The 13,213-nt window shown below is 40.0% G+C and overlaps 1 protein-coding gene across 1 annotated transcript in view; it reads right to left on the bottom strand.

Moving 5' to 3' along the window:
- Window positions 1-13,213, bottom strand: part of LOC140727897 (uncharacterized) — a 193,654-nt gene that overhangs the window by 59,338 nt on the left and 121,103 nt on the right. Inside the window, exons 35-38 of the mRNA XM_073045834.1 lie at window positions 12,172-12,216; window positions 5,510-5,548; window positions 4,573-4,617; window positions 3,038-3,076 (exon numbers count right to left, since the gene is read on the bottom strand). Of these exons, the coding sequence (XP_072901935.1) occupies window positions 3,038-3,076; window positions 4,573-4,617; window positions 5,510-5,548; window positions 12,172-12,216 (168 nt within the window). The remainder of the gene's footprint in view (window positions 1-3,037; window positions 3,077-4,572; window positions 4,618-5,509; window positions 5,549-12,171; window positions 12,217-13,213) is intronic.

Below are 13,213 nucleotides of genomic sequence, written 5' to 3'. Positions count from 1 at the left end.
GATATGTTGGGACCAGGTTAGATCCCCAGAGATCTTGACACCCAGGAACTTGAAGCTGCTCACTCTCTCCACTTCTGATCTCTCTATGAGGATTGGTATGTGCTCCTTCAATTTACCCTTCCTGAAGTCAACAATCAACTCTTTTGTCTTACTGATGTTGAGTGCCATGTCGATGCTGCGACACCACTCCACTAGTTGGCATATCTCACTCCTGTACACCCTCTCGTCACCACTAGAGATTCTACCAACAATGGTTGCATCATCAGCAAATTTGTAGATGGTATTTGAGCTATGCCTAGCCACATAGTCATGTGTATATAGCGAGTAGAGCAGTGGACTAAGCACACATCCCTGAGATGCACCAGTGTTGATCGTTAGCAAGGAGGATATGTTATCACCAATCAGCACAGACTGTAGTCTTCCGGTTAGGAATTCGAGGATCCAATTGCCGAGGGAGGTACAGAGGCCCAGGTTCTGCAACTTCTCAATCAGGATTGTGGAAATGATAGTATTAAGTACTAAGCTATAGTCGATGAACAGCATCCTGACGTAGGTGTTTGTGTTGTCCAGGCGGGCTAAAGCCACGTGAGATTGTGTCTGACGTTGACCTATTACATGCATTGTAAATAGCTTGTCCGGAGCTTGAAGAAACTGGGGCAAAATATCTTTTGCAATTAATTATATGATTTTTTTCTGTAAAAAGACCTTGAAAAGTTAAGAGAAGCTGTTTTAATCATTGTCAGCAACATTGAGTTGTGTATGCCTTTGAAATACAGTAATATACAAATGTCCTGCAACAAGAAGACGGTATTGATTCTGACTGGATAACTACTTCAGAGGTACAAAAGTGTGAACTTGTTTTCTTGCTTGCCTTTATTAGATGCATTATTATATTCCACAGTAAATGCTGAGGTCAGAAACTATATACAAAGAAAATAATAAATAACTGCAGTAGTTCTCATGTTTCATAATGGTACAGTCAATAATTATTATTAATATTTCCAAAGAACAAAATTACAGTAAGGTGTGGTATTTAGTTGAACAGTTGTCATACTAGTGATATTGGTCCCTAAAATGGAAATACAAGTTTTCATGAGACAAAAGCCTCTGCTTTCTCTCTGTTACTCCTTTTCTCTGCAAAGCAGATTTCAGAGATACTCTTTGCGGATTATATCTCAGAAAGTTATCGTTTAAGGAGTTGACAGACATTGAGAATTCATCCTCCCACCACCAATCTCCTTACACATCCTTGTCTAAATCATAATATATTTTTAACCATGATGCCTTGCAATATTAGAATCTCACTATTGCTCAGAATTAACTTCAAAGAGAAACATACGAGGATTGCGACGCCGATTGAGGTTGTTCAGTTGCCACCTCAATCCACCCCAGACTCCATCATCATACCTTCTGCCCACCACCTGGACTCCCTGTCCTTCTACATTTTACTCTACCAACGTTTTGTAAAACAGCTTTATTTTGAAGTTACCATCACGAGACAAAGTGTCTAGCATTTCAGAGAAGGACCATCTCATAAACATTTGTGATATTCTTCATTTTACAGATTATATCACAGATCACATACAGCTAAGGAAAATACACTTGAAAACACAGAGGTTTTGGTATTGGTACAGGAGAACTTTATCTGAAAGATACAAGGTGCCTTCTAACACCAGAGATGACTAGAAAATCTAGTCTCCTGAGAAGGGTGAAGAGGAATAGCCAGAGCAATTTTAAAGTCTTGAAAATTTTAGATATGATTGAACTAAAATGAGATACATCCAAGAGCAAGTCAATCAGCAATCTATGTTCATGGACTCATTAAAATGTATTACTGGACCAGGTTGGAAATTTTATGATTATGATATTGGGGTACTATTTAAGAGTATGGTGGAGAAAGATGAATGGTTTAAGCATTTTATAGAAGTTTTCATGTCCCTCCATTGAATTTAAGTCCTATTCTAATCAACAATGAATCAATTTGACATATATCACCAGGTATATACGTTCTTTTGTTTTTAAAAAATCTTCCATGGCGTGAACTGGATTCTTGGAGTAACAAACTTGAATCTTAATGCAAATTCTTCCAATGTTATAAATACCATTTTATGAAAAGCCTCTTTAATCTGGGCAGAGGAATCAAATACCCAAATGATGAACTGGTTCTTTGCGTCCAATTAATTGAAATATTGGAGAAACTAACAATCTTTGAGTAATGGGAAGAAAGGGAAGGTTTCATGGAGGGATCAAAAATCGGAATAGTTTTGATTGTGTAACTAAGTGAAATTGATACCTATAGCAGCTCAATCAGCAACAAGGGTTCATGGAAGCATTGTATCTTGTACAGGAGATAGGTGAGAATAAGGGAAATATGATTATGGAACCATTTTTAAGGCCATAAAGTTGATTCATGATTATTATAGAATCATGGTAGAATTAGGTACATATATTTCAAACAAGCCTATTTGAAGGGAGGAGGGTGCTGAACCTATTCAGGGAACTGCACGTTTCAAAGACCCCTCACAGACACATTAGAACTTTACTCAACTTAATAATGCAATCACCCATGGACTCACTTTCAGTGACTCTTCATCGCAGCTTCTCGATATTTATTGCTTATTTATTATTATTATTATTTTATTTACTCTTTTTTCTTCTTTTGTATCTGTATTTGCACAATTTGTCGTGTTTGGTATATCTGCACTTTGTTTGGTCTGTCTCGTGTGTGGTTTTACATTGATTCTATCATGTTTCTTTGTATTTACTGTAAATGCCTGCTAGAGAATGAATCCCAGGGTAGTATACGGTGACATGCATCTAATTTGATAATAAATTTACTATGAACATTGGGAACTAATAGCCTTGGTTCTTCCTTTCATTATAGAGATGGGCAATAAATACTGACCCCTAAAGCCGTGCCCACAGCCTGTACAGGGATAACAATAAATCACGTGAACAGTCCTCATGTTTCTGAATAACAATTTCTGTATCATGTTTCTAATATTACTGATACTGTGAAAGAACAAATTGACTGTACCTGTGGTATTCGGTGTCAGTGATGTTACGGTACTGATATCTGTAATGAAAATATAAAGTCACATGAGACAAACAGCTATGCCTGGTGTGTGATACTGTTTATGGTACATCTGTAGACGATGACACTGGTGTACAGTCTGAGAATAATGAACACAAGCAGATTTTAAGAATTTCATATGTACTGGCAATTCCCTTCAATACTCAATAGAACTATGTAATAAGCTAATGACAACTTAATAAAAATATTAGCTAACACCAGCGAAAAATGTCCTTTGGGCCAAAGTCATTCCAACCAGAAACAAATTCTTAACTTCCATCAGCATTGTACAGCTGCTGTCAACAGTCCATTCCATCTTCCACACAATATTCTCATCTACTATCATGTTTCACTAATTATGTCTGAAAACTGAAATGTTTTTTTCTATTTTTTTCAAATATTCCATCAGCAGATGGGAGGTATTTCTAAGCCTTATTCCAATGTAATATTAAAAGGAAATTAAAAGCAATCTCTCCTTTCTGCACATTCCCTGCCTCTCACCATGGCCCTCTCTCTTTTTTCTTCCTTCTCCTTCCTTCTCCTTCCTTCTCTTTGTCTGCCTCCATCTATAATTCATCTACCAATGTCTCACAACTCCACCAGCAATCCTCTCTTCTAGCGAGCACTAAATACCTGTCATCTTACACACATCAGCAGTCCATCAGTCACCGTGGAATCGATTTTGCCACTCCCTTTTCAACTGGCTGTCTTGCCTCTCCACTCTGAGTCCTGATGCAGAATTTCAACTCAAAATGTTAAACGTTCCTTTCCTCCCACAGATGCTGTTTGACCCATGATTTCTTCTTGTTTGTTGCTCAGGATTTCAGCATCTGCAGTCCCTTGAGCCTCTCTTATGAACAACATTAGGAGTTTACTTTGTGCTCAACATACATCTACTGATGTACTTATGTACAATCAAGGAAGCACTCTCTCAGAAGAACTTGGAGACAATAATAGACTGGGTAACAGAGGCAGTTGCCTGAATGGTATAAAGGATGACTGTCTTCAGAAACTTGGGTGTCTGGAGCATCTTGTCTCCCTAGAAAAGGCCAATTCAAAAGGAATGTTCATGAAGGTGTTGATCCAGGGCAATTTTTTTCCCGTCCACAACCAAGATAACAATTTACATACACTGTAAATAATTTGTCTGGAGCTCAAAGAAACTGAGACAAAAAATATCTTTCGCAATTAATTATTTGGTTCATTTTGTAAAAACAACTTGATGAGTTATAGAAGCTGTTTTAATCTTTGTCAGCATAAGGGAATTGGGTATACCCATGTAAAACAGATATATGCAATCTCTCTGCAATGAGAGATTAATACTGTTACGGTTACTATTTCAGACGTACAACAGACTGAACACATTACTTGTGCTTTATTAGATGCATTAATAGACAGCAAATGCTGGGGTCCAAAACTCTGAACAAACAAAGGAATATAAAACTGCAGCAGTCCTCATATTTTGTAATAATACAGAATAAGGAACAAAATTAAAGTACCTGTGGTATTCATTTGAACAGTTGTCAGACTAGTGTTACTGCTCTCTAAAATGGAAACACAAGGTTTCATGAGACAAATGCCTTTACATTCTCTCTGTTATTCCTTTCCTCTACAGAGTATAACAGGGGGGTATCCTTTGAATATTATGTATCAGAAAGCTATTGTTTAAGAAGTTAACAGATAATGGCCATTGCTCTGAAATGACTATAAATAGATACATATAAACTATTACTGGGTTGTTCAGTTCCTACCCCAAGTCATCACCACATTTTATACTCACTACCCAGACACTCTGTCCCATTACATTCTATTTCTGATAATGTCCAGTAAAACAACTGCTATAAAGTTATTATCATAGTGGATCTCGGAGAAGGATTGTCATACTCCACCAACATTATGTAATGAATGTTTTGAATCAGATAAATAAAGGAATTAAATCCTCAGGCAGGTCAGTCAGCAGTCAGGGTGCAGGGATTCAATGTTATTTGATTGGAACCGGTTGGGAAATGAGGCTGTACCGGAGAGTACGAGGTAGATACTGTTTCAGAATGAATTTCCTTAAGAGAATTGGATAAGAAGAGAATTCTGGTTAATTCAGACGCATTGGGATCAGTAGATTTAGACCCAATTAATTCAACGATTCTACTGTGTTTCTTTGAATTTACTGCGAATGCTCTCAAGTGAACGAATCCTTGGGTTCTAGATGGGGACATACATGTACTTCAATAATAAATTTACTTTGAACTTTGAGAACAAATAGCTCCAGTTTTTCATTTCATTATAGAGATGGGTATTCAATACTGGCCTCAAAGCCGTGCCGACAGCCTGTACAGGCATAACAATAAATCTCATGGACAGTCCTCATGTTTCTGAACAACAATTTCTGCAACATGTTTCTAACATTACCGATATTGTGAAAGAACTAATTGACTGTACCTGGTGTATTCGGTGTCAGTGATGTTACGGTACTGATATCTGTAATGAAAATATAAAGTCACGTGAGACAAACAGCTATGCCCGGTGTGTGATACTGTTTATGGTGCATCTGTAGACTATGACACTGGTGTACAGTCTGAGAATAATGAATACAAGTAGTTATTAATGAATATCATAGGTACTGGCAGTTTCCTTTGTTACGCCTGTGCCCCCTCCTTTTTGAGAATCGCAAGATCGCTATTAATTCAGGTCAGGAGTCCCAGGAAATGAGAGAGAGATGTTTAGAATGTCTTGGCCCCTCGGCGATACAAAGCTATGGGAAACGGCCATTGTCTCTTGGAGAGGGAATTGTGTATTGAGTATGGTGCTATTTATTTGAAGCCCTCAGGGAATGACCAAAAGTAGGCTGGTTGAGGGGAGGCATCCCTCCACCCTGATTGACATCTGAAATCCTGTGAGTCAGGATAAAAGAGGGTCTGTGGGAACAGCCCCTTTAGATGCACCAGAAGAAACACTAGAAATCCTGTAACAGCGTAACAGCGAAAGCCCGTGGAAAGCCCACGTGCGTCCTTTTCCATTTGCCTTGGAATTGGTGGGCCTTGCCACAGCAGAACGGCTTTAGCTAAAACAAAGGAGAAATCAGCCCCAATGACTCTCGAAGGATTGACATCATAAAAGGAATGGGCAAGTTTTAAACTCTCTCTCTTGACTCCAACCAAAGGCTGCAGCCTGCAGCTTGAATGAACTTGAGTGACTTTTATATTTCCATCGGACAATACATTATCCCCTAGACAATGATAGAGTTATTTCTGATTGATTATTATTATACCCACGCTTTTAGATTTAGTATTGACGATGTATATTATCTGTATGGTTGCATTGATATTATTTTTGTGTATTTTTATCAATAAATACTGTTAAAAATAGTACCATCAGACTTCAATGGACCTCTCTATCTTTGCTGGTAAGTGACCCAGTTACGGGGTACGTAACAATTGGGGGCTCGTCCGGGATTAGAAACCAAATTGGAAGGCCAATGAATCGGGCTTGTAAGTCCAAACCTGGATCTGGTTACACGGGTAGCCAGATGGGAAACCAGCAAAGATGGACGTGGGTGAATTTATAGAAAACCCGACTCTGGAGGCCCTAGAGGTGGCCACCAAATCAGACTTGATAAATATGGCGAAGGGGTTAAACCTCGCAGAGGTGAGGTTGTCAATGAAAAAGTGGGAGGTGCGAAGGGCCATAACTCAGTATTATATTGAGAAGAATGTGTTTGCAGCTGAGGTATTGGAAAATATCCCTGAAAAGGTACCAGCCAGTGGGATGGCTCAGTTAGAGTTGGAGAAATTAAGGTTGGAACATGCAATTAAGTTAAAGCAGCTGGAAGCAGCTGAGAAGGAGAAAGAAAGAGCCAAGAGAGAGAAAGGGAAAAAAAGAGCCGAGAGACAAAGGGAGCATGAGCTCCAGCTAAAAGAGTTAGCAGTGAAAAGGGAGCATGAGCTCCAGCTAAAGGGGTTAGAGGTGAAGAAAGAGCAGGACCGAGCTGAGAAGCAAAGAGAGCATGAAATTCAGTTAAAACAGCTGGAAGCAGCTGAAAAAGAGAGGGAAAGAGCCGAGAAGGAGAGGGAGGTGGAGAAACAGAGGCAACATGACTTGGATATGGAGAAGTTAAGGCAAGAGTGAAGAGCTCAAGGGTCAGACCGAGAGGAGCGGTTTAATGTTAGTCGGGAGTTTAGGTTAGTACCTCCATTGGAGGAGACGGATGTTGATAGTTATTTCTTGCTTTTTGAAAAGGTGGCAGTGAATCAGAAGTGGCCCAAAGAGCAGTGGGTGGCATTGTTACAAAGTGTGTTAAAAGGGAAGGCACAACGAGCATATACGGCATTGTCCATGGAGGAGGAAGAGGCGGAGAGTTATGACAAAGTAAAAGCGGCCATTCTCTGGACTTATGAATTGGTACCTGAAGCATATAGACAAAAGTTCAGAAATTTAAAGAAAGGGTGGAATCAGACGTATATTGAGTTTGCCTATGAGAAGGGTGTGCTCTTGGACCGTTGGTGCACAGCAGAGATAGTGGAAGAGGATTTTTGGCATCTCAGGGTGTTAATTCTGATTGAGGAATTTAAAAGTGGTGTTTCGGAGGATATCCGGATGTATTTGAATGAGAAGCCGAATAAGTCCATCTCCGAATTTGCTAGTTTCGCAGATGAATATGCCCTAACCCACAAGACAAAGTTTTCCTCGAATAAAAGTTCCCAGAGAGACCGTGGGAATGATAGAGAAAGCCCACCGGCTGAGGCAGACGTCCCGCCGGGAGCTAGTGGTAAGGTTGGGGAGGAGAGGCAAGATGGCCAGAGGTTTCCGGGCTTGACCTGTTTTAATTGTGGAAAGGGGGGACATATTGCATATACGTGCTTTACTCCGAGGAGGGAGACAGGAAAAGGGAAAGCAGCAGTCCCTATCAGATGTGCCGTGGTAATCAGTAAATCGACAAGAGAGCCCCGGGTAGACAGAGTACGAGAAGGGTCTGAGACTTGTATGTCAAACGGACCCGTGTCTGTGAGGGAGGGAGACCCACCAGTTCCTGTGCGGATCTGGAGAGACATGGGCGCTGAACTGTCATTGATTAGCAGTAAGGTACTAGATTTTGGTCGCAAGATGGGAATGGTAGCTGGGAAAGAAATAGGAAAAGGGACGGAAATGGTGCCCTTGCATAGGATCATTATGAATTGTGAGCTAGTCTCTGGACCAGTTGAAATGGGGGTGCGATCAGAATTCCCGAGAACTGACGCGGACATTCTTCTGGGTAATGATTTAGCCAGTGGTAAGGTTTGGTCAGCAATGACACTGACGAGACAGCCTGTGAGTGTTGAGGCTCCGCCCCTAGATCCAAAGATCTATCCTGCATGTGCAATCACTCGCAGCCTGTCGAGAAAGGCAGCTGAGAATGAGAGCAGTTTAAATCCGGCCGGTATCGAGTTGGCCGAGGTGTTTTTACCGACCCTGTACCACAAGGGTTTAGAGAGTGGTAAATCTAAGAGTAGTAAAGTGAAAGAGAGTAACGGAGAGGAGGTAGACCTGCCCTTAGCAAGGAGAAAAGTTCTAGAGGCACGAAATAATGATGAGAAACAGATAAAGCTGTTAAAAGGTCCAGGGTTGGACATGGATGATCTGTCTGGTTTGGCAAAACTGTTTGAAGAAGTGGAAAATTCTAAAGGTGTTCCCAATAATGAAATGAGGGCAGTCCTAGATGAAAAGGGTGCCCTTACCTTGAAGAAGTCTGCTGGGTTGGCAGATGAGGTTGTTTCAGCCCGCGGGGTTGAGTTTACTCCGGAAGGGAGTTGCCCAGAGAGTAGCTGGGAGGATCAGGGGAATTTAGAATTTGGACTGGGTACGGGTATTGAAGGCCTGGAAGAGGCAAATGTCCTGTTTGAGTGTATCCAAGATGTGGATGCACGTGGTACTGAACCTAGTAATGGAGCTCAGAAAAAGTCTGAGGTATTTGATTCAGTTGAAAAGGAATGCAATCCTTTTGGGTCAGATGGACTTGGTTCAGTGAAGAAAGGGTTAACCTTGGTAATAGTGGGAAGTGAGAGTTCCCAGGTGTTTGTGCTCGAAGGTGTGTTAAAAGTCAGTGAGGAGATCAAAGGTGGTGGGGTGAATATTATTATCGAAGGAAAGGGGAAATATGTAGTTCCCAGATTGAATGAAGAAAATTTAAAGGCTGGACTGATATCAAAAGCAGCAACCAGGCTACAGAGACAATGGCATGGTACCACAAAGCCTGTGAATCAATTACAGGTTGAGTTGGAAGGTAAAGGGGCCCCACACGCTATTGTTATTCCAGAGTGTGGTGTAAAAAGGCAGAATTTGAAATGCTGTTTGAACAAAGAGTTTAAACTAAAAACTAATAGCCTCAAGGGTCCTGAAGAGAAAACTAGCAACTTGCGTAAAATTAAAGAATTGGGTGGAAATTCGGGAAATGGTCTAAGTTTGGAACACATTGTTGATAAAATAACTCCTATGAAAGGAGCGGGCGAAAGCCTATTTCGCCAGGGTGCACAAGCTCCCCATGTGGGAGTTAACCGGAAAAGAGGCGAGGGTTAATGGGGACGCCATTTTTAAATAGCAGAAGCCGTTGTTTTACGGGATTTCGACAAAGCATGTGAATAATAAAGACAACCCCATGGAAGCTTGACTGTTAAGTTTGAAAGTAACATAAAGATTAGTATTTTGCATGAACTTTTGTAGTATACACGTAAGATAAGATCACAACTCTTTAGTTTTTGCTTGCTGAAGGAAAGAAAAAAATAGGTGGTTATTAAATTGGAGTCTGATGCTACAAGACTTTAGTAAGGTACAAGATGTTAAGATATTAAAGGAAGTGACAATGTAATCGTTACCTGTTTAGGTGCTGAATTGAATGTTTAACTGTATTACGCTGTAGTGAAAAAATAGCTTTTGTATTGTGTTAGATTCTAAAATCCTGTAAGACTCTGTATTACTTCGTTTTTACCGATGGTAAAAACACGTTGAAGAAAGGGGGAGTTACGCCTGTGCCCCCTCCTTTTTGAGAATCGCAAGATCGCTATTAATTCAGGTCAGGAGACCCAGGAAATGAGAGAGAGACGTTTGGAATGTCTTGGCCCCTCGGTGATACAAAGCTACGGGAAACGGCCATTGTCTCTTGGAGACAGAATTGTGTATTGAGTACGGTGCTATTTATTTGAAGCCCTCAGGGGATGACCAAAAGTGGGCTGGTGGAGGGGAGGCATCCCTCCACCCTGATTGACATCTGAAACCCTGTGAGTCAGGATAAAAGAGGGTCTGGGGGAACAGCCCCTTTAGACGCACCAGAAAAAACACTAGAAATCCTGTAACAGCGTAATAGCAAAAGCCCGTGGAAAGCCTACGTGCGTCCTTTTCCATTTGCCTCAGAATTGGTGGGCCTTGCCACGGCAGAATGGCTTTAGCTAAAACAAAGGAGAAATCAGCCCCAACGACTCTCGAAGGATTGACATCATAAAAGGAATGGGCAAGTTTTAAATTCTCTCTCTTGACTCCAAACAAAGGCTGCAGCCTGCAGCTTGAATGAACTTGAGTGACTTTTATATTTCCATCGGACAATATGTTATCCCCTAGACAATGATAGAGTTATTTCTGATTGATTATTATTATACCCACGCTTTTAGATTTAGTATTGCTGATGTATATTATCTGTATGGTTGCATTGATATTATTTTTGTGTATTTTTATCAATAAATACTGTTAAAAATAGTACCACCAGACTTCAACGGACCTCTCTATCTTTGCTGGTAAGTGACCCAGTTACGGGGTACGTAACACCTTCAGTACTCAATAGAACAAAATAATAACCTAGTGACAACTCTGTACAAAATATTCACTAACACCGGTGAAAAATGTCCTTTGGGCTAAAGTCATTCCAACTAGAAACAAATTCAGATTTTAACTTTCATCAGTGTTGTTCAACACCCATCACCAGTCCAGCCCATCATCCACACAACATTCTATTCCACTATCTTGTTTTACTAATTATTTGATTTCTAAATTTCCATCAGCACTGCGCAGGAGTTTCTTAACTCTAATCCAATGTAATCTGGAAAGAAACTTAAAAGCAATATCTCCTTTCTTCACACTCCCTACTTCCACCTTGCTCCGTCCGTTTATTTCTTCCTTTTCCTCCTCTCTCTTTGTCTGCCTCCACCTATGATTCCCTTGCCAATGTATCTCAACTCCACCATTCCTCCGCTCACCTAACTGGCACTAACTGCCCATCATCATTCCAACAGTCACCTCAGAATCCTTTATCACCACTCCTCTTCTCCCCTTTACACTGGCAGTCTTGTCTCTCCACTCTCAGTCCTGATGCAGAATTTCAACTCAAAACAGTTCCTTTCCTCCCAGAGTTCTGCTGGACCCATGATTTCTTCTTGTTTGTTGCTCAGGATTTCAGCATCTGCAGTCCCTTCTGCCTCTCTTATGAACAACATTAGGAGTTTACTTTGTGCTCAACATACATCTACTGGTGTACTTATGTACAATCAAGGAAGCACTCTCTCAGAAGAACTTGGAGACAATAATAGACTGGGTAACAGAGGCAGTTGCCTGAATGGTATAAAAGATGACTGTCTTCAGAAACTTGGGTGTCTGGAGAATCTTGTCTCACTAGAAAAGGCCAATTCAAAAGGGATGTTCATGAAGGTGTTGATCCAGGGCAATTTTATTCCTGTCCACAACCAAGATAACAATTTACATACACTGTAAATAATTTGTCGGGAGCTCAAAGAAACTGAGGCAAAAATATCTTTCGCAATTAATTATTTGGTTCTTTTAGTAAAAATAACTTGATGAGTTATAGAAGCTGTTTTAATCTTTATCAGCATAAGGGAATTGGCTAAACCAATGAACGATACATGCAATCTCTCTGCTATGAGAGATTAATACTATTACGGTTACTGTTACTGTTACGGTTACTATTTCAGATGTACAACAGACTGAACACATTACTTGTGCTTTATTAGATGCATTAATAGACAGCAAATGCTGGGGTCCAAAACTCTGAACAAACAAAGGAATATAAAACTGCAGCAGTCCTCATATTTTGTAATAATACAGAATAAGGAACAAAATTAAAGTACCTGTGGTATTCATTTGAACAGTTGTCAGACTAGTGTTACTGCTCTCTAAAATGGAAACACAAGGTTTCATGAGACAAATGCCTTTACATTCTCTCTGTTATTCCTTTTCTCTACAGAGTATAACAGGGGGGTATCCTTTGAATATTATGTATCAGAAAGCTAATGTTTAAGAAGTTAACAGATAATGGCCATTGCTCTGAAATGACTATAAATAGATACATATAAACTATTACTGGGTTGTTCAGTTCCTACCCCAAGTCATCACCACATTTTATACTCACTACCCAGACACTCTGTCCCATTACATTCTATTTCTGATCATGTCCAGTAAAACAACTGTTTTAAAGTTATTATCATAATGGATCTCGGAGAAGGATCGTCATACTCCACCACACTATGTTGCAAAGACATTCCTACATCCTTTGCAATTTATTGGCTAAATTAAAGTTGGTACCGTATATTTACTAAAACAACATACTTTTTGAAAACCACAGTCTTTGGATTGGGAATAGGGGTGATTTACCAAAGTAATATAAAATATGATTGAATTCAAATATCGAGGAAGACCTAAGTATTTAATCTCCTGAGAACATAAATCTTCAGAAAAAAATTTTGACAGAATTTTCAAGTAATTAATGTTTTGAATCAGATAAATAAAGGAATTAAATCCTCAGGCAGGTCAGTCAGCAGTCAGGGCGCAGGGATTCAATTTTATTTGATTGGAACCGGTTGGGAAATGAGGCTGTACCAGAGAGTAAGAGGTGGATACTGCTTCAGAATGAATTTCCTTAAGAGAATTGGATAAGAAGAGAATTCCGGTTAATTCAGACACTTTGGGATCAGTAGGTTTAGACCCAATTAATTCAATGATTCTACTGTGTTTCTTTGAATTTACTGTGAACGCTCTCAAGTGAATGAATCCTTGGGTTCTAGATAGGGACATACATGTACTTCGATAATAAATTTACTTTGAACTTTGAGAACAAATAGCGACGGTTCTTCCTTTCATTATAGAGATGGGTATCAAATACTGGCCTCAAAG

Source organism: Hemitrygon akajei, chromosome 5, assembly GCF_048418815.1.
Source record: "Hemitrygon akajei chromosome 5, sHemAka1.3, whole genome shotgun sequence".
Lineage (NCBI taxonomy): Eukaryota > Metazoa > Chordata > Chondrichthyes > Myliobatiformes > Dasyatidae > Hemitrygon > Hemitrygon akajei.
This window is presented reverse-complemented; position numbering and strand designations above follow the sequence as displayed.